We start from the raw sequence: 27,467 nt of genomic DNA on the forward strand, positions 1-27,467 counted from the left end.
CTGATATAAAGTAACTTTTTTGTATCCTATGTTCATGCCATTTAAGTCAACTTCTGCAAATTTCTGATTTTTCTTAAATAATTTACGTGTTCCATAGGGAGGGAAAATTCTTACTGTAGTTGCTTCTGCAGTAGCAGAGAAGTGGAAAGAAATATTGTGTGATCCATATGAATAACTCAGCAGTATTACAGCTGAAGTAAGGTGTAAGATCAAAAGTTAAAGAAATATTAAATATAACCTAGTTTATTTAAATAGTTATATACTTCTACAAACTATTTGCTTCTACTAGGCAAACACTAACTTCCTGTGTGAGTTTTAGTAGAGACCTGTGAAAGAGGGACTGAATGTCAGCTCTGTTCAAAGTCATCACAGATCTTTTAGTCATGACTGAAAACCTGCAGTGGAAAAAAACAAATAACTGAACTAAAGTAAACAAAATATGAACTACTTTGAAAATTCTGAAATGGGAATGTGTTCTCAAAAAGCCTGTGAAACCTTGCCTGAGTTCTGGTGGTAGAAACTATAACCTAAAAGAGAGTTTCTAACTGAGCAGTGTGCAATACACTAATGAAAGATTGTCTAAATGTGTGTTGGTTGGCCTGGTACTCTGTGGCTGTCACCTTCACCCAGGTGTTCTTTGGGGCAAATTCATGTAACTACTCACTGTAATCTGTATATGTCACAGTTCTTCCTATTTCAAAGCCAAACAAACAGCACATTTTCTGTGTTTCATGACCCTTCCCATTTTCCCATCTTTGACTTTTAAAGAGAAGGCTCTGAGGAGACCTAATAATAAACTTTCAGCACCTGAAGTAGGCCTACAAGAAGGATGGAGAAACATTGCTTAAAAAGGTCCGTAGTGCATAGGACAAAGGGCAGTGGTTTCAAACTACAGAAGAGTAGATTTAGATTGGATATTAGGAACAAATTCTTTACTACAAGGGTTGTGGTACATTGGAACAGGTTGCTCACAGAGGTAGTTCATTCTAGAACATGCAGACATGAACATGAAACACACTGAAACTGCTACACTGGACAGCACAGCAGTCTGCTTTTTGTATCATGTGTCTACTAAAATGTGGGAAGGTAGTAATTTTTTTTCAAAGCAGAACAAATTTATAGGATCTTCTATAGGTTGTGTGCACTATGAATTGATATCCCTTTTAGGGTAGTGTAGAATGGGACTGGACTCTGAGCTAAAACATGCTTCAAAATATGCCTGAAATGAGTATTTGAAACACTTCAATTCTGTCTGTAAGCAGTCAGTGACTGTGTGGAAGTGTGAGATTTCAGAAATAGAAATAACAGGTTTTTAAACCCTGAAGGTATGTTCTGTATGCCTTGTGTTTACAGTATCATGACCAACAAAGCACTAATGATATTTGCCATTACTGTTGCTTTAGTCCTTTGCAAGAGCAGCACCCACTTGTCTTTGGGATGACCTTCAAATTGTTGGATTGGACTTGTGCCACTATCTAATAGTTTATTAACGTCTCGTCCTTTTGTGTCTCACTGTTTTTGTTCAGACTTCCAAGTGTCTGTCCTGTTTCAAAGTCTTTAAGTCAGTCTACTTGGATAAGCTTCTTAACTAAGGATGAAGGAGCGTGCCTTTTGGATGTGCATGCTTTTCCTTCTCAGTTGATGGAAAGGTACATCAAATAATCAAGTGACAGAAAAGAGTGCTGCATCTCAGGAAGGGGAAGTAGATGTTGTTTTGCTTTAATGTATTTAATTGTAGAATCAGAACTTTCACTTTTAGTACCATTAAAGCCCCTGCAGAATCAGAATGAAATAATTATAAAAGAAATCCCATGTGCTGTTAAGATTTTCCAAGCCAGTGCCTGGGATACTGCCTAATAGATCTGAATGGAGTTGTTTTCTATCCATTTCTCTGGTTTCTTTTAAACACTCCATTGGAGAGCGGAGGTCAGCACTCACTATACCTCTGTGAGGCCACAAGGCATGTCCATGGTCACTCTGGCTTTCTCTGAACTCTGTCTTCTTGGGTTTAGATATAAATGGAATGTTCCAAGGTTTTCCAAGTGCAGCTGTTGATAAATCAATAATAAATGGTGCTGCTGGTCATTGTGCGCCTTTCGTTTCAAATGATGCTTATCTTCGTGGCTCTGGGTCTTTGTCATCCCTTGCTGTTATTCCTGGGTTGCTGTTAATAGGTGTGCCCTGCAACCTGGTGGAGTAGCCCTTCAAGGTTTAGACCAGAAGGCAGGCCTTACAATTCTAGAGGCAAGTCACTGCACACCACTCAAAAGTGACATTCCTGTGGAGAAATGAGAGATGTTCCAAACCATGCACCCATGCCTCTTTGATACTGCTGTCCAAAGATTCCAAGATCGTGGATCACATCTGTCTCAGAGGGCAAAACATGTCAAAGGTGTATTTTTCCCTTTAAATTTTTCAATTAAATTATTTTACTTAGTAAATGGACTAAAATGGAGGCAGCAGAAGTTCTTTCCTATTAGGACTATTTAGAGTTCCAAAGTAAAAGACCTGATTCAAGAGAACAGTGTGGTCCTTCATTTCCACTTGCATATCATGGGACCTCCACTCTCCTCTTTTGCCCTCCTTATTTTGTAACTTCAGGGGATGTTCTAAGGATACACAAGTCATTGAAATGCAGGCAGCTGCCATGAGACTATGGAGGAGGAAATAACTCGTTACAACATGCTTTTCATGTCAAGGTGTTGAAAAGCCTAGGAAATGTCCATCTGAAGGCAATAGTGCTGATAGTTCTTTACACAGCTGTGTTTCCTTCCCCTTCATGTTTGAACTGGTGTGTTTTTTTAACGTGGATACTGGTGTGTTTGGTGAAGATAAAGGTGTTAATCCAGTTGTCTGCTCACTGAAGTTATCCCAGACATTTCCTCAGACATGTCTTGTGTTTCAAGACTATAGTCTATTTTTAGGGAGGCCTCTTTGTATGTCAGAGGGTTCATTCTCATCAAGCCCCTTTTACAAATCCAGTAAGGACATGAGCAATTGTGCAAAGATGAAGGGGCACTGAAGCGTTGATAGACTCTTCATCTTCAATTAGCAAGCAAAGGCCTATAAAAGAAAACATGAGTATTAATTTCCAGTGAAAGTTTGGTTAAACATGGCAATTTCCTAATAAATGCTGGAAAGTTTTGCAGGATAATTGCTTTACAAATACAATCAAATGGGGTTTGGCAGTGTCTGAATGTCACTGGTATCATAGTAGTGCTTGACTGCCGAGCATAAATTTAGCTAATGAAATTATTTTTCTACCTTCTCCTCCAAGATTTATGTCTAGTAGGTTTTGTTTCTTTTCCTTGAGTTTTCAGTCAGAAAGAGTAGGCATGTGAAATCCTGCCATCACTTCACAAGTGAGTGACACTATTGGCTATTGGGTTTTTTTTTGTAAACAACCAAAGGGGATTTTGGTTCACAAAACCAGACTGTTTCAAAGTATGCTGCTGTTGTCTGATGAGTGCCTGTTTACTGTGAAATGTGTATTTGCTGTTGGTGGTTTTCCTCAAGTCTTGTTAAAGGTTTTAACAAATCACACCTGGTGGATAAATAACACATTTGAATGAATAGAGATTGGTAATACTTGGGCTGCCTCAATACATGGAAAACACAGAGCCTTCTTGTTTGAAAAAGGTGGGAAGGTAAAGCTTATAAATATTAGAGTCTTAAAAAAAAAAGAGCTCATTGAGTGTGGAAAGCTTTCCTTTAGATCAGAGCATGGAACAGATGACATGTGAGCCAGATACAGTCCAAATATAATCTGTATGTAATCTGGAGACATGCTAACTTCTTTTTTCCAGGTCGATGCCTGTTAATGTGGACTTGTTTGCTTTCCTCAGTAAGGAAAAGGTTCTCAGCACTAGCACGGGATTGCAAGTTCAAATGCTGCTGTCCTCAGTGATCAAATTAATCTATATAGGCTCTAATGTGCCACATTTTGAGTTTTCCATATGTGTATTAAGAACATATAAATGTGTTTCTGCAATGTAAAATGCAACTTCTTGATCCAAAATTCTCTCATTAACTTAATGTCTTTGTAGTTACTTGGGCAAAATTATAAACTAAGTATTGACATGCATGCATGAGTTTACTGCCTGCAGTATAGTAACAGGGCTGGAAGTGCTTTGGCAGGGAGCCCTTCTGGCTTATCCTGTAGTGACCTCCAGTCTTTAGCCTTCCAGCTTTAGTTTAACTTACGCATGCACTGACCTTTGCTATGGAAACGATATAGAAACACAAAAACAACTTGGCTGAGTTTCCTGCAAAGCAGTGGGTGGTGTATCAGTATTCTGTTACACATGAGGGTTGCTAGAGGTCAGTAGTGACAGCCTCCAATAACTTACTAGTTGTCTGCAGCACACTGTTGGCTACTCCTGGGAAAGTGCTTGGTCTTTTTTTTTTTTTTAAAGTCAAATTAGTAACTCTTTTCACAGTGTGCAGTTCTACGATTGCACACGGACTAAGTGCTGGAAGGAATATTTGGAAATGCACCAGTAGCTTAAGTTACTGTCTCTGTGTAAGTGACCCATGACTGAATCTTGGGCAGGCTGATACTGTGGCAATTTATCATAACCTGTCTTCATCACGGTGACTCTGCAGCACTCACCAGCAGGCTTTTAAATTTGTGTTAAATACTTATGGCCTGTATAGAGACACTGTTCTTATTTGTGTTCTTCTTGTATTTTTCACTGAGGTGAACTAAAAGTACAGATACCACAGCTTCCTGAGGTATTGGAACAGAACGTATGGTTTTCATTCAAGTTACTTATGTAGGTATCTTCATTTAAGAACAATTAGCAGTATTTTTTTATACTGACTTAAATGCTTGGGCTGTTCAACATACAGAATAGTGTGTAAAGCAGACAAAGTAATAAGCAAGTCTTCTTGCTGTCAGTGAAACTAAGAACTATTAACTTTTTAATGAGAACAAAACTGTAAAAGGTTGTGGAGTCTCCTCTGGACACTTTCAAAACCCACACACGTTGCTGTGTGACCTGCCCTAAATGATCCTGTAGTACTAGCAGGGGAGTTGGATTCAGTAACATTCTGTAATACATTTTAAATTCAAAGATAGATAATTCTTCCTGATTTGGAGTTATTTAGAAGTCCCCTTCATTATTGCCAGGACTTGTGTTGCGTCAATAATGATAATTCAGATTCCAAATATCAACTTTCTTTTGGGGGAGAGCTGACACTGTTCCTAGGAGATGAAGGTAGTGCTCCTTCCAGGCGGCTGTGCTAGTCTGGAAAGAGCAGTGAAAGAAAAGGCAGTCAATCTCATTCCTCTTCAGAATCCAGGTCTAGGTCAAAATCCCAGTCTAGAAGGAAACAAAGATCACACCCTAAACACAGGTAGGTATAGTGTTCATTTTGGACTAAGATCATTCAAGATGAGGCTCGGTGTGGCCCTGGGCAGCCTGATGTAGTTGGAGGTATCCCTGCTCACTGCAACAGGGTTGGACAAGATGACCTTTGAGGGTACCTTCCCAACCCATTGCAATCCACAAATCTCTAAAGGTGTGTCAGGAGAGATGGGCAAGGCTCCATGTTGGCAGTACTAGTCTCATAATGGACTCAGCTCTCCTGCCAGTAATCCTACCTGCTTGTGCACTCTGCAGTTTGCTGAAGAGTCAGGAACAATTCTAACAGTGATCCATCACTGCCTCTGGTGTCATTATAAACTTTATAAAGACATGGGCTGTCTTTATAATGTGGTGCTAGGCACAGCTTGTGGGATTCACTGAAGGCTTTGAATGATTCTGCAATAGAAATGACAGGGAACCTGCAGGCATCCTTGTCATAAGCTATTGGGTCATTTTCTGCCTGCTCTTTGGCTTGCTGGCCTCTACAGAGTCTTTGGTTACAGGCATGCTGTACGTTTTCTGTTTCACTCTTGCAGAATCTGTCACGCCTGGAGTTGCCAGCTCATTTAGCAAGCAAGATTTAGAATTGACATTCTCCCTTTAAAGCACAAATTTGTGTAATAAGGCCTGGAGGCTTTTAGCTCATTGTTTTTCAGTCAGCATGTTTTTGACTGTCCCCCTGCCTCCAAGGTTTTGCTAGCGCATAAGACTGTCTTGTCAGCATCCATAGCCTATGGAGCCTGTTGTCTTTTTTTGCTGTAAATGTGGCTGCTGGAAACACAAGGACTTCGTGCAGCCACCTTAGGGCTTGCCCAAGTCTGTTTCCTTCATTCATGCATGTTGTGGTGCTCAGGCCCAGCATTGCACTCTTACTGGGAGACAGGATTATGCTTTTCTGCTTTGCCTTCCAGTTTACTTCACTGCCGCACTGACTTGCACACCTTGGCTATCTTTATGGCTTGACATTGTTTTTCTTCTATGCTGTTCTCATTTTATTTTACTGTGAATAATCATCTGTCCTGCAAAGTATAAATTCATGAGATCTCTGTTACCTTGCCAGTCTGTTACTAGTGTACAGATCTATATATTCCTGTACCCTGAGCAGGACTTCACTGCGAGTCTTTTACAGCAGTTCAAAGCTATAAGGTAAGCAGCTGAATGACATAGTTGGGGAGGAGAGAGGGCAAGTTCTTGTTTTGAAACTAGTTGATGCACATGGCTTTCAAGTACACATGAACTGTTTAGGGTTATGTCTGGTGTTATTACAGGCTATTTTTAATTATGAGATGCTTTATTTATATATTACACCATGCAGGGGTTTCTTCTAAATTACTGTATAGAATTTAGAAGTGTTCTGTTGCAATGCCCCAAGGCAACTACAGTAATGCATTTCGTGCTTGTTTTAATTTAACATAAGTACCAGAAGGGAAATGACTAAAGGTGATACTACTCTGTGGGGTCTTGCTGTGGGACTCTTGTTACTTCTTCTGAAGCTGTAGTACCATGGTTTAACATTTCCACTTTGGTATGGCTCCTGCACTGCAGCCATGTGAGCCAGCTGACAAGCATATGAGCTTGTATCACAGAAGCAGCACTGAATATATAACTTCTCTGTTGATAGGATGGACATCTTATGCCAGACTTTCCCACCCCACTCCCTCTCAACATACACAGCAAAAAACAGACCCATATTTTGGTGACCATAGAGAGTGAACTTTGCTCAAGAATAGTGGAGGCAAACCTCAGTGTCGGAGTTGGCTTTGAGCCATTCCAGTGTAGTGTATGGCCAGAGTCTCACAGGCAGTACCACAACTGCTGGCATGGGTTGTCTTTTGCTTCACTAAGTTAAGCTCTGGCTTTGCATAGGCTTCTTTAGAGGACAGTATCTTCAGTGACTGTTAACAGATCAGCTTAGTTTTATCAGTATGCCTCCCTCCTGCACCCCCCACTGTTTTCTCCCATTACCAAGATCTCCAGAACTGTTGTGTATATGGCCATTGTTAAGGAAGGGGAGGATAGCTTTAATTGGAAATTTGCTTTTATCAGTGACCCCATTTGGAACTTAGTCCAGTTTTTTAATAGGTTTGGCTCATAATTTATATAATTTCCAGTATGAGACTGATGCCACATTTGGGCTGTATTCCATTGTGTTAAGATTTAACTCTGAGGAAAACAGATGATGGAGTCAGTGTTGAGAGCTTGGGGCAAGATGGCTGCTGGAAATGCTGAACTAACGTGTCCTTAAATTTCTTTTAGAACTCCTAAAATAATTCAGACTCATAGAAAATATGAATACATTATCTTGGTATTTTAAACAAATCACATAGGAAGAGGAACTACATGTTCATATATTGATAGAGTCCCTGTGCTCCACTATCAACACACCAGTAACAATGTGTAACAGGTGTCTGGCTCTCTCTGAGTGGAAGCTGATGTCCAGGTAGATAGTGTCTAAATCTGTTGCCCTGCTGTTCAGACATGGTTTCTCTTATAGTGTGGCTCAGTCTGCCAGTTAGTTGTAGGAGGGTGAAGTGAACTTCATGGGCTTAAAACATACTTTCAGAGCTTTGAATTTAGAATGGCAGTGACTAAAGGAATCCTGGAGGTTAAATTTGTAAAATGAAATCTTTTAGATAGTGTGTTGCTAGTGTTCCATCAGGAAAACAGCCTTTCCTTTCAGAGTGTGGTTTTGTTGGTTTGTGGTGGGGGGTGTTGATGTTTCATTGTGCTTTGTGCATAGAATTACTGCTGTTAGGTAAGCAACAGGTGGTTCTGTGACAGCAGAGACTGTTGGTGGTGAGTCATATCTAAGAAAAGGAAAGATACACAAATGAACGTTTTTCAAATTTCAGTTCTGAAACCTTTTCTTTGCCAAAAATAAACCATACTTGACTTTTCTGGCTATGAATTACATTCCCTTTGTCTTGACAGAATAGATCCATCAAACCCTGAAGCTTAATAAAACTCACCACTGCATTCTGTAGTAGAAAACTTTACCTTGGATGTGTTTTCAGTGTTTCTAGGGTTACTAGGTGTACCTTAGCAAAACTGGTAACTTGGCTTGGCTTAAAAAGGCTACCAAAAATGCACCTCTGATACAGCATAGCTCTGACATAGAAATTCTGTAGCTAAAAGGATTATTTCTTCTCTGAGACAGGCAAAACTAATAAAGCTATTTTGACATAGCTGATAAATGTATTTGCTGATACTTGTACTGGGGAGGCAGATACCTGTACTCAGTTCCCTGGTTTCTGAGGAGGTGGAATAAGTTCATAATTGGATAATACTCTGACTCGTGGGTCTTTGTCTTAGTTGTGTATTAACTATGCACACAGGAAAGCAGCAAAAGTCAATTAATATTTCAATATCTCTGTTTCCATCAGCTCCTGGGCTACAGCGAAAAGCCAATAAACGTACAAATGTTCATTGGGACAGCAGATGATCGCTACTTAAGACCTCATGCGTTCTACCAGGTGCACCGGATCACTGGAAAAACAGTTGCAACAGCTAGTCAGGAGATCATCATTGCCAGCACAAAGGTTCTGGAAATACCGCTTCTTCCTGAGAACAACATGTCAGCCAGGTACAGCTTGCCCTAAAGTAACTGCTGAGTTGCTGTCTTTATTTACTTGCGTGAATGTGAAAGAAAACTGTGTAGAAAGCAGATTTCCCACAAACAGGGCTTCTGAGGAAGGAAGGCACATCTCTTTAAACATGCCAGTGTTTAGGCAATCAGGAGTAAAGAAGTGGAGACACAGGGCATCTCACAAGATTGATGAGATGATAAATGAGTGCTTCTTGGATTATACTTCCCCATATAGAGATGGAACTCCACAGCTGTAGAAGTGCATGGGGGATTACTGGTCAGTAAGACTTTTTTTAATGGAAATATGGTCTTTCACTTGAGCAGATAGATTGTTTTAGTTTAGCGCAGTGATTGGACTCCAGCTATCATGGTAAACATTCTCTCTTTTTTTTTTTTTTTTTTAATTGTGATTTTTCAAGTCTCATTACTCTGATTGTTCAGATCTTGCCAGACAGAACATCCAGTTAGCGCAATGGTTAGTTATAGCAACAATTAAACTACTCTGCTCTAGCTGGAGTGTCAATGGACAGAGCACAGCACACTTGTTGGCATAGATAGTACATTTATTTCTTATGCAGACTTCTGAACTCAAATTTTCCCAGTTGCAGACTTCATGCTAGTTCTCTTGGACACTGAATTAATGATGATGTGCCAGACAGCACTCCTCGCAAGGTTGTGATGTGCACACACACTTTCATCACGTGTGTCACATATGAATAATGGATAACTCTGTGTGAGAGTAGTTGGGATTGATGGCCACACTTCTGTCATTCTCTGGTGCCCTATAAGACAGAACTAAATACAGGTCATCTACTCCTTGTCAATTATGTTTACTGTGTTTAATAACTCCAGTTGAAGGTTAAACAAGATGCAATAACACAATCTTGGGAAGGTTCAAAAATGCAGCAGATAGAGACTTAAGAGCACAGCATGTTTCCAGACTACTTGCTGCTGCTTTAGACTAACAGGTCTTTACAATAGCAGGCATTTGAAGTAACATTTAAGAGAGTGTAATGTGGAGAAGTAAAAAGGCTCTTCATTCCTTAACCAAAAAAAAGGCTGACAGAGTATACTTTTCCAAAAGTCTGATCAATTTTCTTCCATTTCTCTTTTGATCTATCCATCCTCCCCTGCCTGCAGCATCGATTGTGCAGGTATTTTGAAGCTTCGCAATTCAGACATAGAGCTCCGCAAAGGAGAGACGGATATTGGAAGAAAGAACACCAGAGTGCGGCTTGTGTTTCGTGTGCACATCCCCCAGCCCAGTGGAAAGGTCCTGTCTCTGCAGACTGCTTCCATACCTGTTGAATGCTGTAAGATTGCTTTAACTATTATTTATAGTTGTGCATGTGTCAGCAGTGTGGTTGTTCTGGCAACAGTGATTGTCAGAACTATACATCCTTACACACATGTATATGTGCTAAACTGCCAAAACCATCTTTACTTGATGATGGTACTTGCCAAGTGGCAGCCTGAAGGTTTGGAGGAAAAATAGTGTGTGAGGTTTTAAACCTAATACTGCTGTCACACAGCTGCAGTAGCTGCTGATGTGAGCAGGGGCAGGTGACATATTTTACTGAAAATAAAATTCCTTTCAGGATGATCTAATGCCCCATTTAAATTACAGGAGTCTATACTGTTACTTGTCTGTATGCTGTATTGTTTAATGAACAGCTGAGCTTCTAGAGAGTTTAGTTATTAAATGCTAGCAACAAAGAATTACCTGAAACAGTCTGAAATTCGTCTAGAATTTATTTTGCCTCTAAATGCCACAGTAACATTTAAACCAGTATTCCTAAACCAAGATACTCAATTTTTGCTGTAAAGTAGAAACTGCTTGTTTTTAAAATTATGTTGAAATTCTGACCCAAAGAAATCTTACAAATATGATCTGTGTACATAAAAGATGATTGTGCTAGTTTGAGTCCTGCTTCTCGTGACATTGCTTTCATGAGCCTATGATTAGATTTTAATTATTTGTTTTACCTTCATTGTTTTGGTGTGTGTGTTGTTTTCTTTTTTTAAAAGCTCAGCGATCTGCTCAAGAACTTCCTCAGATTGAGAAGTACAGCATCAGTAGTTGCTCAGTAAATGGAGGCCATGAAATGGTGGTGACTGGATCCAATTTTCTTCCAGAATCCAAGATTATATTTTTTGAAAAAGGACAAGGTAAGTACTATTTTACAGGTTTGAGGGTTTTTTAATCAACCCGAAGCACTACCTGAGCACTATTTTGAGAAGTGAGGACATTTCAGAAATCAAATGAAACAGAAAGTGTGGACATTGATCTATATGCTGGTTGGCAGTTGGTAATTAAATAGTACAGCTGATTCAGGAAGACAATTATAGGGTAGCTAATTTGGAATTGTGTGTATTTGAAAGATGACAAATCTCCTTTTCTCCTTATTACAAAAGAAAGAAATGGGAATCAATGAAAACATATAGTTAGGCATTGATGTTGTGTTGCATCTGATTTCGTCATGGCATACGAACTGACTTACTCCTAAGGCAATGAAGTAACCATTAGTTAGAAATCACTACTGGTTATTTTTCCCCCTGTAAATGTGTAAGTTTTTCAGTAGAAGCTACTCTTAGGGGATGCATTTCTTAGTCTCAATATATGGCTCAGGTTTGGTGTGCAGCGTTTGCTGCAGCTCTGTCGGTGGCCCCATTGTATCTGTGACCAGGTAGGAGTGCTCGTGAGTCCGATACTGGCAACAAGCTGCGGTGTGAATGCAGCCACCTTTCTTACATGCATGAAACAGCTGTTGGCTTGACATGCCAGTCAAGTGTTTCATTGCCAAAAAGAGAGACACGTGCTGGCTGCATAATGATAAACTGAACAAAGCTCAACAAGGGAGAGCTGATAGTTAGGTTAAGGATAATGGGTTATGCTAGGTCAAGGCAGAGAGAGGTTCACCAAGGTGACTGATTTCCCTCACAACACAGACAGCTCACCCTGTAGTTGAACAGAGTCTTTTGGTTCAGGGGAGGGTGTTTATTTTGAATGTATAACCTGTGGGTGTGTGCATGAATATATGGCATATGCTATCTCTCACATGGTGATTTGCAGGTGACGTCATCAGCCTGTTTGAATAATCACAAGTCCAGGTCAGAATTGAATTGCCTGCCAAAAACAGGGAAACAAAAAAATCCATCAGTAGCCTTAGAGCACAGACTGCCTCATTTGAGATGAGATGTAATGGTAGGGCAGGAGCAGCTCTGTGCTTTACAATCTGTGCATTGAATGGCCTCTTTGACTGAAAGGAAATGTACTCTGATATTATTTGTAGGATTAAGTATTTACGTTTTCTAGAAAATGCATTTTTCTTCAATTATTCCTAAATTTCTCTCCACAGATGGACGACCTCAGTGGGAGGTAGAAGGGAAAATAATTAGAGAGAAGTGTCAAGGGGTGAGAAATATTTTTTTCTTACTTTAAAAGATTTCTTTATTAAAGGAGAAGGTAGACATCATCTTTATTCTGAAATTTAGACCATTTAGTAAAGCAGATCAGTGTCTGATGCAGACAGACAACTGGAGACTTCTAAAATTGATTTAATAGTTATGTAGCATCCATTAAGATGATGCTTTGAAGGAACCGGGAATAGTGTGTTTGTTATGAATTCAGCTTCTTTTTTCACTCCTCATTGGGGAAAAAAAACCAAACAACTGAGTGGTAGTATTTTGCTAAGATGACAAATAATTTGAAGTGCCTTGTTTATTTTTTTAATTGTCTTAATGATCCAAAAGGCAAATCTTCAGTAGTGTTTTTTTATGCTCTGGCACGTAAACAAAGCATCCTTTATATGATGTGGTTTTAACTTACAGCATTTCCTTCAGAAAAATTGTGTTTAAAAGAAGGAAAAAAATCTCCAAACAATTTTGCTCGTCATACTCTCTTACTATATAAATATGCAGAAACTTGACATTTTTCCAATTTCAGAGTATTGGTTTGCTTCAGTTTTGTAATAAGTGTTTAGGTTTTCTGTAATTAAGTTTCTTTTGCATTTGAGATGTTAAACTTTGTTTCAACTCTCATAGGCAAACATCATACTTGAAGTTCCTCCATACCATAACAAAACCATTACAGCTGCAGTTCAGGTGCAGTTTTATCTCTGCAACGGCAAGAGGAAAAAAAGCCAGTCTCAACGTTTTACTTACACACCAGGTATTGAATACAAAAGCTTAAAAAAGTACCCAGAACAAAAAGTGACTTTTGAAGTAGACATTGGAAAGTAATTGTCTTGTACCTTTGACAAATATATATGACTAACTTGGAGTTGTCTGTGTAACAGTTTCCTTAGGCCTGCCTAAAGCTGAAATGTAGAGTAATAAGCTACAAAGGTAAATATACAGCCAGGGATTTCATTGTTACAGTTTCTATAGATTAATTTTGTGTTCTTCTTTGAGAATGATGGTGATTCTAAGATGCTGCACTGCTAAATAACCCTGGTGGTTTTAGGCATTCCTCCTACCCCCAAATGTCAAGAACATCTCCAGGTTTAGATAGAAGAACAACTTAAAAAAATCACGTCTTGATACTGTCAATGCAGCATCCTAAGAGAAAACATCTTGCAGCAGTGCCAGAAGTGAAATCTCTCCATATTGACTGCACATACAGTTAAACCCACAGGATCCTTTCCCTTTGGTATGAAGCAGTGGTCACTGCAAGATCTGCAATGCCCCATCCTTTGCCTACTACTGATTTCTTTAAGGAAAGCATGGTGTGTATTTATTTATCAGGGGATACTAAAGGGTTAGGATTGTAATGCAAGCCTTTTACTTTTTCTAGTCATAATGAAGCAAGAGCACAGAGATGAGGCGGATTTACCTGCTGTTCCTTCCTTGGCCCTGCCTCACACAAGCAACGTCCAGGGCCTGCATTCTATCCGAACTCAATTGCCTTCACCGGAGCAAGGGCATCCACATGACAATTTACTGTCTACGTCACCCAGGAGCCTTGTGTGTCCAGTTCAATCACCCTACACAGCAATGGTGACCTCAGCAGTATCCCATCTGCCACACATGCAAGGTAGAAACCTTAGTCCAAGTGAAGAGTGTCATGTTTTGCCTCCTGCTGTGGTTCAGTCTTTTCAGGTAACATCAGCACCTTCTGTGAGGCCTTCTTACCAGCCTATGCAGTCTAACGACGTGTACAATGGACAGTCTTGTCTTCCTATGAACTCTGCCTCCAGCCAAGGGTTTGATGCTATTTCATTTCAGCAAGACACGGCTGTACCTCATTTGATAAACCTTAACTGCCAAGCTCTACCACCAATGCAGTTTCATTCTCCTAATCCAGGTTCCGTGGTAACATCAAATACAGCAGGGCACCCCTTGGCACAGCCAGCTCATTCAGGACAGTCATCTTCTCACCTCCCACCAATGGGATACCACTGCCCAAACACTGGGCAAGGCTCCATCCCTTCTGCAATGAGTCGGTCCCTTGGGCAGTCTTCTCCCCAGCTGCAGCAAGTCCCATACCATTCTACCAATCCAGCATCTGCTTCATCCCCATCTCCAACAGCTTCCCACCCTTTGGTCCATTCACCACTGTCTGGACCTTCCTCACCCCAACTTCAGCCTATGCCTTATCAGTCTCCTAGCTCAGGACCTGCCTCATCACCGCCGCCAGCCACAGCCAGTCACTCCGGCCAGCACTCCCCTCAGGCACACAGCCCAGTGCTGGCAGCTCTCACTGCAGCGCCAGCCCTCATGCACCACACCGTGTGCGACTCATCTCCCTTCTCACCAGACGGGGCAGCTGTTAGCATCAAACCGGAACCTGAAGATCGAGAATTGAACTTCCAAACAATAGGACTGCAGGACATCACACTAGATGATGGTAAGTGGATTTTAATACTGGGATATACTTTAAGCTAGAGAGTGGGCTTGGGAGGCTGCTTTGTCAGAACACACTACACAGAAGTAAGTTTGTGAATCATCACAACAGTAATTTTTGTGTCCAAAGCCATGACATATTTAAAGTTAATTCTATCAGCTGTAGTTGTAGATACAAAGTTCAAGTACTTTAGTCTAACTTGCCCATAGACTGTTTCTGTCATAAAACAGAGTTGAAGATCCACACACAGACACCTTTATATACAAGGAATTAACCTGAAGTCTTTTCTGATTGTCTTACTGCTGTGTTTCAGTGAAAGTCATAATAGATTTAAGTTGCATATTGTTTGGAGCCTTGTTAGCCTGCTCTTAAGCTGGGACAGCTCCTGTTTTTTTAAACACGGTCCATAAACTTCAGCACTGTCTTAGCATGGTCTACAGGATGTTTGTGAAGCGACTCTCATCAGCACCTCAGCTCACTGTAGCTGTTTGCTTTCTCCTTTTTGAGAAATTCACTTGTTTAGAACACAAACAGAACAAGGACATTCTAGTCCTAAAGACCAAGGCTATTAACTTCTCTACTTCAAATACTTGGCAACCAAGTGCCAAGAATGATCTCCCAAACCCTAAACTTCAGGCCACTGGAGGCAGAGATGCGAAGCAAATTAAAGAACTTGTCCTTCAAATCCTATTAATATGGCAGGCTGCCTGTTATTACAAGGTGTGCAGAAGGTGTTTGGTATTGATGGTGTAGTAAATCTTAATCTCTTTTCTACAACAGCCTTAACTGTTGCAGTTTGTTTCTTTCAATCTCTAGTAATTACTTAATTATATCTGCAGTAATGTAAAGACTTAAGTGCAAACAGTCTGTTAAATCTCTATGTCAGTCCTGGTTCCCTCCATAAAAGGAGCTTTGCTATTGTTTCCTCCAGGCAGTAGTAAAAAATTTTAGTAAGAAATGCGTCTAAAGACAGCATACTACAAAGAACACGAGAGAAACTGATAATACAGTTGGGCTTCCAGTCAAATGGTCACTCAAATTAAACAAAGCTCTCTTTTTAGAAACACTGTTTATCCATCAGCTTTATTTAGAAAGAGAGGAAGAGGTGGATTCTATCAAGGACTTGCTAAGCAAATAGCAAGGCTTTATAAAACAGAATATAACCCAAAAAATAGCTTTTTCTACACCTATACTGGTGGAGTGAGAAATCACTAGAATGTTTTGAGGACTATCATGTTAAAACTTACCCTTTCTTCATCTTTCTTCCCTCCATACCCACAAAAGAGATGTAGAAATCAAGAAACTCCAACCAAGTAATGGGTGAAAAGTTTCACTAGTGTTGAGTGTTTCTGAGCATCCTCGCACTTTATGCTTGTTCAGAAATTCAAATGAATGCACAGTAGGAGGAAAGAAAATAATAGTAGCTTTTAGAAATCGTTTGTATTACTTAATACAGTGAAACGACACAGCTGTTTCTGTGCCAACAAAGACACTGAATTGCTGGAAAAGCTACAAGATCTGTATTTGAAGTGTGGCCATTTGCCAGTAGTTTAGGGGAGTGTAATTAATACAGACAAGTCAAATGGCCGTAGCTTTATTAATTTCCTTTTTAAATAAAGCTTGCTGTAGAAATTGATATAAGTTCTGATAGCTGATAAACTATAGACACTTCCTGTATGGAAAAATGAACATGGTTTTAAATCTTAAACTAGTACATGGCAGCAACAATCCCTTTGCAAGCACAAAGATTACCTTCAGCTTGGTTTCATATTGCTGCCATTGGATGATTGCTTGAAGGACTGGGTTCAGTGTTTTCTTGGTTAGTAATCTGCAAATACAAATTGGATGTCTAGTCTTAAACCTGCTGTTCTAGAAATCTTGAAGTTGCTCAGTTCTCTCAACATGAGTAGATATTTCCTCTGCTTAATCAGCTTTAAATAATAATAACTCTACCATGCTTAGGAACATTTTTTTTAACATATCTACAATATTACTGTGCTTTAAAAAAATACTTCAATTTCTCTCTTGTCTGTAATTGAATTTTACTTTCTGTACAAAAGAAGCTACACATAAATTGCAAATCAGTTATTCTAATGTTGTAACAATGAAAGAAAGAAGTCCTAATGCAATTGCATACATGAAATAAATGTGGGCAAAGTACATTCTCCCAGATAATAGTTAATTAGAAAATGTTTTTAAACATTATCAACTAAAGCAACTGAACATCTCCAAATAAAACATTGCGGCAAAGACAACTGAAAATTTTATAAATCAGGTTTCTATTACCAAGTCAATAGTCTTTTAAAAAGTAAACAAAAAACCCCATCAGAACAAATAATCTTCGTTCAAGAAACTAATTTCACAATTTAATTGTAGATACTTTCTTTGCCACAAAATAAGCACTTTTAACAAGATTTGAGTGTAACATGGAAATGCTACCTCATGTCAAGTCCTAGAACTAAGGTGTTTTCACTTGCCATAGCATCAGTTCATTTTTCAAGCAAAAAACCAACCATCCATAAACACCCCAACATGACAAGTAAAATAAACAGACCCAAAAACCCCAGCCTACATAGAATTGGCAGTCCAGATAGTAGTTACACGTATTTCTTTAAGCGAGAAGTGAATCTTGGGTGCATCTTCAGCCAACATTGAGGTTTATTCAAAGCACCCCAAATACAATACCTAACACAGAACTACACAGCCAAGAGCATCTGGACTAATCTTGATTTGGCACCTCCTGGAAGGTGCAACACATCTGGATTCACCAGTGCACTTGCCAATGGCCAGAATGGAGCACTGGCTTAAACAATGCTCTGTACCAGTCCAAGGAAGCTGGGCACTGCTCAGAATCAGAATTTAATTATGTGAAGACAGATCCTCTATCTGTGTCTACATAAAGTAGCCTTTCCATCCCCCAGTAAAGCTTGTGTGGCTCTTCCTAGTCTCATTTATTCAATAGGACAATTGATTGTCTCTAGGTTTTTCTAATCTCCACCTTGATTTTGCTCTTCTATTTGGCTCCCCCTGCTTCCATCCTTGCTTCCTACAGGAAATGCTTCCTAATTCAGTTTTAGAAACAAAGGACCAAAAATGAAGGACACCTAAGTATGAAATTCCAGTGATACTACAGAACACATCTGAAACATAAACCAATTTCCAAGTAATGTGTACTGTGTGCTGCTACTTACGAGGTGTTTGGAAAAACACTACTTTTGCAGCTAAGGACTTTACACTTGTCGATCTGCATAAACTTTTGGACTAGAACTACATAAAAACAGCTCTTGGTCTTTGTACCCTTTGCTTATCTTTCTATTCTTTAGGCTGATTTGCTGAAGGGTGCTAGAGGGAAAAAACAAGGTTCAAAAAAACTAACTCCCCAAGGTAACATTTTCCTGTTTAGACAGTGGAATGTTTAAGGCTACAACTAGGTGTAAACCAAGCAGTTGAAATGACAAGAAACCAGCAGCTGCTCACTTCTGTTCTTTGTCCTGTATCTTGGGGGTCTGTTTTATACACATCCAATAATGCTTCTCTATCTATCCCACTTGGAAATCAAGCTAGCCAAAGGTAGACTCAAACTAGCTCTATGCTGAGGCTTTGGTAATTCACATAAACACACAGAGATTTTGAAAGAAATCTCATGTATAGTGGTTTACCTATCCCATGGTCAAGTGTTAGATCTAAACCTATTCTAATACCGCTGATCTAGAATTTTATCTCTTGTGATTTGCAGTTTAGGAGTGAGTTTGTCTTGGATTTCATGGCTTTGTACAGCAATGAGACTTCTAATGTGGAACTGTGTTTAACACAATTGCTGTGTTCAGCAAATTGGGATGACCTTCTACTAATCCTCTTACACTTTGTTACTCATTGCATGTCCATTACATAAAGCTGGAGATTAGAAAATCCAGTATGTGGATTTACTATAAATCATAACTGAAATCCTCTAACTACTTAGTGTACATAAAGCAGTAAGTCTGCTTTGTCAGACAGATTCCATGGAGAATTCCAAGCCATTTGCATTCATTCATCTTAATCATTCTTGATATATTCTCTTGCTGGGAAGCTCCAAGATTATTCTGATCTTTGCTAGCAAGTATGTATGTCTTTACAAGTAGCTCTTTATATAGCTTCAGTTTAGATTCTGGAGAATCACAGTAGCAACTAGTTAAGAAAGTAATGGAGAATGATTGTGCTTTGTATTTCTCAATATATTTAAGACTTGGGTCATTCTGAATTGAGCCAGAGTCCTGCCAAACAGCATCCAAGGACTACATAAAGACCAAAACTGGCAGATACTCCAGTCCATCTTAGTATGCTGGAAAGCAGCTAAAAAACCTGTTTTCTTGCTGGTGCAACTCAAACTTGAGTTACACCTGAGTCATGTATCCCAAATTCAAGGGTCTTTTACTGTCTTCCAAGCACAGGACAAAATGTTGCATCTTGCAGCATACCCAACATGGACTTGCATAACAAGAACACACATTATACATGGGACTCTCAGAATATTGCTGCTGATAAAAGGTATTCTGAAAATGCTGTTAGTATAAATGGTTTTGTAAGCTCACGTTCCAACCCCTCCTTTCTTAGTATTCTGTATATTAAGGTTACATCATCAAGCAGTATGGAGATGATAATAAAGCAGCTTACAATTCCATTTTTTTCTTATAAGCTTATGGGCTCCTGCAGTGACATTTTTCAGGCTGAGTAAGGAGATAAGGGAGAACCTGAAACACATTGGAAGAGAATGGGCATCTACTCATAGAAATGGGTGTTACAAATAAAATAGAGAGCATGCCAGACTGAGCAGTTAATTGAAGGGAAAAGGCTGGAAGAGTGAAAAAACGTGAAGAGAATGTTACCCAGATGAGGTTATCAACAATCAAAGGATGCTATGGTCATATCTTCTCGAGGATTCATTCACTATATTCATAGAATCTATGCCAGATCTCAGCTCTACTGAGAAGACAAGTTACAGACTGCTGAGGTGTAAAGAACTAAAGGTAAATCCTCAGGTATCTATGACCAGTTAATATATGAAACTCCTCATGTCATTCTGAAAGCTACAGAATACTTTGTAGCTAATTAAAAGTAAGCTCAGCTAGTTGCAAAACAAGATTCCCATGTAAGCACTAAATTCATTAGGAACTGACTCTGAATGCAAATTACATGTCAACATCACATTGCAGGCCCTGAGAACTGTAGCAGAGCTGGAAGGAGGTAGGCATGCCCTTGTGACACTGGCAAAAATACACGGAGGTTCTTTTGCACTGTTTTCCACTGTGCAGCACCTGTCCTCCTGCTCCAAAGTTCGTGCTTGGTCTGTACTATGTGAGACTCATCTGACACTCACCCTCTTGGGTGAAAGGCGTCAACACAGGACTTCAATGTGGTAGTTTCATTCAGAGCATGACATCATAACAGTGATGTTTGTTACTATACCAACCCAGTAGCTGCAGAACTTGTGCTGCTAATCTGCAGACACAATTCAGGCTGTCTGTGTAGCTGTAAGCAATGTGCACAGGAAAACTCTGCTCCTCCTAACACGTCATACAATCTAATTTTATCAGTCGATCAAGTACCAAGTAAAGTTGTCACTGAACTCCAAAACTAGTAAAAGTAAGCCCGTTCTACGTCTTGAAGACACTGCAAGGCGGCCCACTACGTACTTGATGGTTTGCCATTGCAAACATGGCCTGCCATATGACTGGTTTTGAACACAAACCAACATAATCAGCTAGTTGCTCCACCCCACAGAAGACGGAGGGTTAATTATAGCCTGGCAACTTTTCGTTTTTAAGGGAAGTTGACCAGTACTTGCTGGTCATGTGGACTAAAAACTAAGCTAAATATACTGCACTAACCCATGGGATGTAGCTGCAGGGATTCTTCACATGAATGCAGCTGATAAGTCTGTCTGGAGTGGACAGAAGAAGGCCTGTATCTAAGGAAGTGTGCACTGCAATATTTCCTTCATGTTCTTTGGTATTTCCTGATTCTCATCATCTCTGTAAATACAGTAGTTCACTCCTCTGTCCTGTAAAACATGGGAATTAAGAGGTGGGTGATGCAGTCCTACCAAACCTAGACAGCTCATGTGATCTGCTGTGTCATTAGAGCAAACTTGTCTCAGCAGAACCTATTCCAAATTTCTCCTCTGTGCCACACAGTCCAGTGACACCACAAACACTCCTGCATTCTGGAATATTTTGGGGATCTACTGTTCTAAAACTAGTATGCCTTCTAGTTTCACAACTGCTGACTACGCCCTATTTCAGTCCATTAGAGTAGTACAGGATACACAGCATGAATTGCTAATTGAATAGAGTGACATGAAGCAAAGCTGCCTGACTCCTGTGGGAAAAGATTCTGAAAACCCAATGGCACAACTCCAGGAGCTTTATGGTTTGCCTGTATCCATAAGAAAATCCCCATTTTAAGTTGACTTACTGCTTTGACCTACATCTGGTACAGATAATTAAGGGTTTAAACATTTTCTTAACATTTCTTTATGTAAAGGAGTGAAGAGAGAGTAGGTTAATAAAAGTATTAATATTTTATCAGAGAGGATGTCAGTGGATTGGGTTTGTTAATTCCAGTTTAATAGTTTCAATCAGCTTATATTTTTGGGGTACTAAAAATGTGTGTTTTATTGCTTAAGGAAATAACCTCTCAAATGTTTATGAGATTGAGGTAGAAATGCATTTTTAATACACATGTAGCTGGTACCCCAAGTTCTGTTTAACTTTAACGTGCACTGAACAAAATCTGAACTACACACTTAAAGGCTGTTGCTTTTATTTGTGACTGTGCCCAAGGACATTATATGCTCTGTTCCAGCAGGTGCAGGCTGGAGACATATTGTGTGTTCTACACATGACACATCTTGTCAGGAATTTATAAAAGCAAACCCTCGGTCCTAGCAGCAGCTTTGTTAGTACATGCAGGAACTTCAGAATCCCTCTATGTGAGACGTTCATAAGAATATTAGCCCAGAATCGTATTTTCCTGCTAAAGTGACAGAATCCTTATTGCTTAAGAGAGCTACAGTCTGCATAGTTTATACAAGTCCCTGCACCATAATTAGCTCCCCTGCTCTCTCTGGAGGCCTTTTGTCAGTGTGTTTATTGTCTGCTCCTTTGAAAGCCTGAGCTTTAAAGGAGATTGCCAGCAAAAGCTAATTTGTTTCATCCCTAGGTTTTCTGCCCATCTCCCTGGTTTCATTATTGTCTTCATTCAAATATCACTTACTTTCTTGTTCTATTACACTTCAGGGGATGAGCAATAAAATACATACTCTATTCTTAATTCCCTACTATTTCACAAGAACTTGTTTATTTACTTCTTTCCTTCAAAATGGCAGCAAACATTTTCAGTAAAAGATCGCTGATGCTTTCCACTTCATGCTGATAGCTACGTATACAACAGAGCATAAGAAGTCATTGAAGTCATTTAAACTGCTTGAATTTCAGGAGGAAATAAGAATAGACTGTTTCGTCATCCCTAAGCAGGGCTTAAAAAATCATGCTGGCAAAGTGAATGTGTAGTTCTATCCAGAAAGCAGAAATTAGCCAGTTTCTATAGTAATTGTGTTAATTCTGTTAAAGACTGATTTACTAAACTTGCAGCTCTGTCTAGGCAAGGGGAACAAAAGAAAAAAAAAAAAAACTCAACTCTGCATAGCCTTATGAGCTTTGCCTGGTTACCATTCACAACTGGATAAACACACCATTGCTGGTTGAAGTAGGAAATACACTATTCTATGGTCATTTTTCCTGCAGGAAAAACGGTTCAGTGGAATACTGTTCTGCACCTCCTTGTGATGTGTCACAGTGCCTTTGTCTGATAAGAGTGGCCTCTACCAAAAGAGTACTTTGTGTTCCAGGGCTTCAGACTGTGTGTGTACTGCAGTTCAGTACCTTGGGCAAATCACAGATAGGCTGACAAGTGATGGGGAAGCTAACAGCTGTTTACAGCAACAGTTTCCTGTGTTTAAAAGAGAAATAAAAGGGTTTATTTACTAGTACACTTTTGCCAATGTTGTTCAGTAGAGATGTATCAAGTAGCATGAGAATTTCACCACAGTAAGTGAAGTGGATTGAGAAAAGGGCAGGAGGAATGTTCTAAACTAATAAAAATACTAAAATGAGATTTAGGTTGTATAAAATCCATGATAAAACAGGGCAGACATACAAAAATCTTAACCATTACCTTTATGGCTCTGGCTGCTAGCTGAAAAGTAACTAAACATACAAGATGAGGTATATTGGTTTTGATAGTTGCTCTGATAATTTATAAATATTTATGTCAACAACACATATAGTAGCTGTGAATGAAATTGGGTATTTGAAGTTAGTGCTATTAAAAGACAACTAAAAGTCACTTCCTGGTTGAGTGAACTGTAACTTCTTGGTTTAGTCCAGTCAGTAGTTATGTCTGTCTTCTTCTCTGACACAGACAGTTTTATCTCTGACCTGGAATACCAGCCATCAGGTTCAACAGAGAAATGGACTCAACATTCAGCACTCATGTCCAACTCCTATGTGGAAAATCTAGAGGGTGAGTCTGCTTACTGAAATGCTTCGATGTTTGAAATTGGAGCACGAAGCAAAGGGGAAACTGTTTGAATAGTCTTAACAACTACAAGTGAAAGGTGCTATGTAGAAGCTCAGTGTTGCTGTAACCGGACACCTCTCTGTTCTGGAATAGCTCTAAGTTCAGCAGTGGGGAACCAGGTGTGCACTCGTTCAGTGAAGACCTCCATGTAAAGCAAATATAGCTGTCACTGAACTTCCTGAGTGCTGTAGGATCTAGCAACACAACAGAATAGTGTATTATAATCTAAAGCTGAATATGGGCAAAGATGTACAGAGGACAGTTCAGGTAACAGAAATTCCAAATGTTTCTCTTTTAAGAAGATGAAATAGAGTGTATCCAGCTGGTTCAATTTGCACCAAGTACTAGCGGTATTTGTAAACCCATTTCTAGTTCAATTTGCACTAATTGGGAAAGATTGGCTGGATTTTAAGATTCTTTCTGCTTCTGTACATTACAGATAAGCAAGACAATTTTGCATTATGACTGTGTTCAATACCAAGGGGATAAAAAACTGACACATGGTATATTGGTCCTGTTTATGTTTATACTCATTCTTTTTGTTTTCCCTCTGTATTACAAATGTGCCTGAAATGTCAGAACACTATACTGTGTCCCCCACTTCTCCCCCGCCCCATATATGCAGACACATATATAAAAATACACAATACATTTTATTTTCCCTGTAGCTTTTTAAAAGGGGAATAGTGATAAGTGATTTGGGATTGACAGTAATAAAGTTATGTTTATAGCCTCTTTAGTAGAAATTGATGTTCGGCTTGCTCATGAAACTAAAATGAAATGAAAATATTGGTCTTCTACCATCTTTCCAAAAATTGACTTACTTCTGCTTTCCTTACTCATCCAAATGCTACTAGTAAGGTAAGTAGCTACTATTGAGAATGGCAAAACTAGGCAACAGACTCCACACTGAACTGGTATTTCTGGATTTTGAAACAGTAACTACATTAATGAAATCCCAGCTATGGCTTAGATTATTTTTGTGTTCTAAACTGTGTAACTCAAAATCTGGTAGGTACAGAATAATTGTTAAAGAGTTCTGGAAAGATGAAAACTCTATGTAATAACTCCCAAAGATCAGTATTATGAACTAACCGCCACACTTGCAACTGTGGAACTTAAACCAGCAGGTCCCTACTAAAAAAGGCACAGAAACGCAGAACCACAACAGAAACACTTACACACAACTGCTAGCATCAGAGCAATACAACTGAGAAACATGACTTTAACAAAAAGGGTATTTTGGCTATTTGGTATGAGAAAGACAGTGCAACAGCACTTGCCTTAGTACCATCCTATGTTTACACAGGAAAGTGAGTAGAGTGGTTCTGTACAGTCAGATAAGCTAATATAGCACTGCATACTTAGAGACTGAACTGCCAACATGAAATTAGAAAGAGTATAGCTTCTAAATTGTACTGCTGAACAAGAGAGCCACAGTATGCAAAGGCAGGAAATACGCTAATGGAACACTGCAGTAATCCTTCACCAAAGTGAGTGTTGCAACCACTTTATGGAGCACTAAGTCAGGAAAAAAACAAAGGGAAACATGTATTTTATTTGGTCCAAAGGAACATACAGGAACTACTTTAAAAAAAAAAAAACAAAAAACAGAATAACAGCACCACTTAAAATAGGTGAGCTAAAAGAGTAAAATAATTGCAATAATTTACAACCACTCTGTAGTGAGACAGACTACAAGCTGCTTCCAAATGCCGAAAACAAAAGCGTATGAAAATCATTAGGTGAAATGTGAAACCTGGCCAACACATAGTAAATCAGGAATTCAATTAAAGTAAGTTAACTTTGAAAGGTTTTTGTACTGATGTTCACAGCTGAGGAACTAGAGTCCTATGCCAGCCCTTTGGAAAAGGGAGATGTGAGACGTATCTCAAGCTGAAGTGTCAGTTAAAAGTTTTCAGAACAAACAGAAGCAGACAGTGACAAGTTGCCTCAGCTGGATATTGTGCCAGAGAACAGCTCTGAACTGCAACAGTTGAACTATAAACTGTAACTTATAACCCCTTGCTTAAGACTGATTTAGAATCAGGGGACCAGAAGCTGGTAAATGTGAGGGTGCAGCTGTTCAGATATTTACAGTACTGAAAACCAAAAACTATAGAAACTTCTACAGGAAGGCTTTTTGCCTGAAGAAAATCACCTGAAGGAGCAGAAATTAGGATACAGAAAGGAAAAAGAATCATGCCTTAATTCCATACATAACAGTGACAAGCTCTCTGCACTACTTAGAGCCTTCTTGAATGGAAAATTAACAATTGTATGAAAACTTGCTCAGTACTTTTTAAAAGTAGTCTCAAACAGGTGAATAAGCGTTAGGAATATTTAGGAAACCAGCAGAGGATGAACGTATGTATAGATCAGTTATGTGCCCACATCTTAACCTTCTGGGGCGTTTTGGTTCAGAAGAACTAACGTGACCAAAGACTTGGAATGGAAGTCATGGTTGAATCAGGTAGGTAGGATTCTCCAGCCATAAAAAATTAATAAGGAGAATATGCAAAATTTAACAAAATTAACAGCTGACACAGAAAACATAACGGAAAGTACTTCTTGGGGGAGAGAATAACGGAAGTGTCACCAAGCAATCATGAAGCAAATCTGATGCACGAAAAAAGCTATACCAGTACATTTAGTTAAGCTTTGGAACTTACTGACTCGCTGGCCTGTCAGTGACAAAGTTTTGCACAGAACTTTTAAAGACCCTGAAGAGAAAAATCCAAACAGAACCCTTCATGTGGAAAGGTACTGTTTCTTGCTTGGATATTCCCTAGGACACCAGAGGCTGGTGGAACATCCCGGGGAAGCATCATGATGTGTCTTCCCTAGGTCTCCACTATTGCCTATTAGATACATAATGGTTTATAATCTGAACGAATTTGCTTGTAGTTCTCCACAGATGTTTTCAGGCAGTATTGTTGACCTGCTATCATCTAAAATGCTTGCTACTACAGAAGTTTTGTCGTGTAGAAAGTATAGATGCTGATTAGACATTACCAGCATCCTGTAGAGAAAAGAGGTGACTTACATTATAGCTAGCAAAGGCCTCTAGGTTCAAGAATTGCTTCCGTTTTGTGCCACACTGCAAGCTGTTCATGTCTTGGCATTAATAGAGGTAGGGGGAATTAAATACAGAACAATTCAGAAGCATCCTAATTTCTGGATGGTATTTGATTTAGGAATACCGTGCTTTTACTGCTGATGCTGCAACTTCAAACAGCTATCCTAGAGATCATGCTACATCTAAATGTGCTTTTATTCTAAGATAAATATGTGTTAAGGTTGCAGAGATGTACAAAATGACTGATCAATTATGATTAGCCTCATACTAAGAATAAGTAAAGGTGATCTTGGAGAACAGATTAAACCAGTGGTGGAAAAAGCATTAATCTTACAAATGTGTCAGAGAATCACAGAATGTTAGGTGCTGGAGTGAACCTCCAGATAATGTCCAAATGGCCTGCCAAAGCACGATCACCTAGGGCAGCACACAGGAATGCATCCTGGTGGGTTTTGGAAGTCTCCAGAGAGACTCCACAACGTCTCTAGGCAGTCTGTTCCAGTGCTTCATCACTCCCTGTAAAGAATGGTCTCCTTCTGTTAAGGTGGAACCTCCTCTGTTGTAGCTGGTACCTGTGGTTTCGTGTTCTATCACTAGGCACCACCAAAAAGACATTGGCACATTCACCTTGACACCTACCCCTCAAGATATTAACAAACTTTAATAAAATCTCTTCTCAGTCCTGTCATAGAATCACTAAAGCTGGAAAAGACGTTTAAGATCAAATCCAAATGTAACTACCCTGACCACTTGACCATATCCTGAAGAGACATCTACATGCTTCCTGAACACCTCCAGGGATGGCAACTCCACCACCTCCCTCATCAGCCTCTTCCACTGCCTCACCACTCTCTCAGTGAAGTAGTTTTTCCTAATCACCAATCTAAATTTCCCCTGCTATCACTAGTAACTTGGGAGAAGAGATGATGACTAAACAGCACCGGATCTCAGTCTTTCTTCATAGGAGAG

General features: G+C 39.4%; 1 protein-coding gene and 1 long non-coding RNA gene across 6 annotated transcripts in view; one reads left to right on the forward strand and one right to left on the reverse strand.

The window, feature by feature from the left end:
* Positions 1-27,467, forward strand: part of NFATC3 (nuclear factor of activated T cells 3) — a 67,512-nt gene that overhangs the window by 31,369 nt on the left and 8,676 nt on the right. For 2 of the 5 annotated variants that reach the window (XM_064160419.1, XM_064160421.1), the window contains exons 4-10: positions 8,753-8,952; positions 10,096-10,268; positions 10,984-11,124; positions 12,315-12,370; positions 13,000-13,126; positions 13,751-14,803; positions 23,261-23,362. In XM_064160419.1, the coding sequence (XP_064016489.1) occupies positions 8,753-8,952; positions 10,096-10,268; positions 10,984-11,124; positions 12,315-12,370; positions 13,000-13,126; positions 13,751-14,803; positions 23,261-23,362 (1,852 nt within the window). Of the gene's footprint in view, positions 1-8,752; positions 8,953-10,095; positions 10,269-10,983; positions 11,125-12,314; positions 12,371-12,999; positions 13,127-13,750; positions 14,804-19,992; positions 20,245-23,260; positions 23,363-25,254; positions 26,143-27,467 lie in introns of those variants that run through there. The other 3 variants (XM_064160420.1, XM_064160423.1, XM_064160422.1) reach the window with 3 other exon arrangements.
* LOC135184551 (uncharacterized) overlaps positions 11,087-27,467 on the reverse strand; it is a 37,662-nt gene continuing 21,281 nt past the window's right edge. The window contains exons 2-3 of the long non-coding RNA XR_010306089.1: positions 16,553-16,628; positions 11,087-12,082 (exon numbers count right to left, since the gene is read on the reverse strand). This is a non-coding gene — a long non-coding RNA (uncharacterized LOC135184551). The remainder of the gene's footprint in view (positions 12,083-16,552; positions 16,629-27,467) is intronic.

This window comes from Pogoniulus pusillus, chromosome 20 (assembly GCF_015220805.1).
Source record: "Pogoniulus pusillus isolate bPogPus1 chromosome 20, bPogPus1.pri, whole genome shotgun sequence".
NCBI lineage: Eukaryota > Metazoa > Chordata > Aves > Piciformes > Lybiidae > Pogoniulus > Pogoniulus pusillus.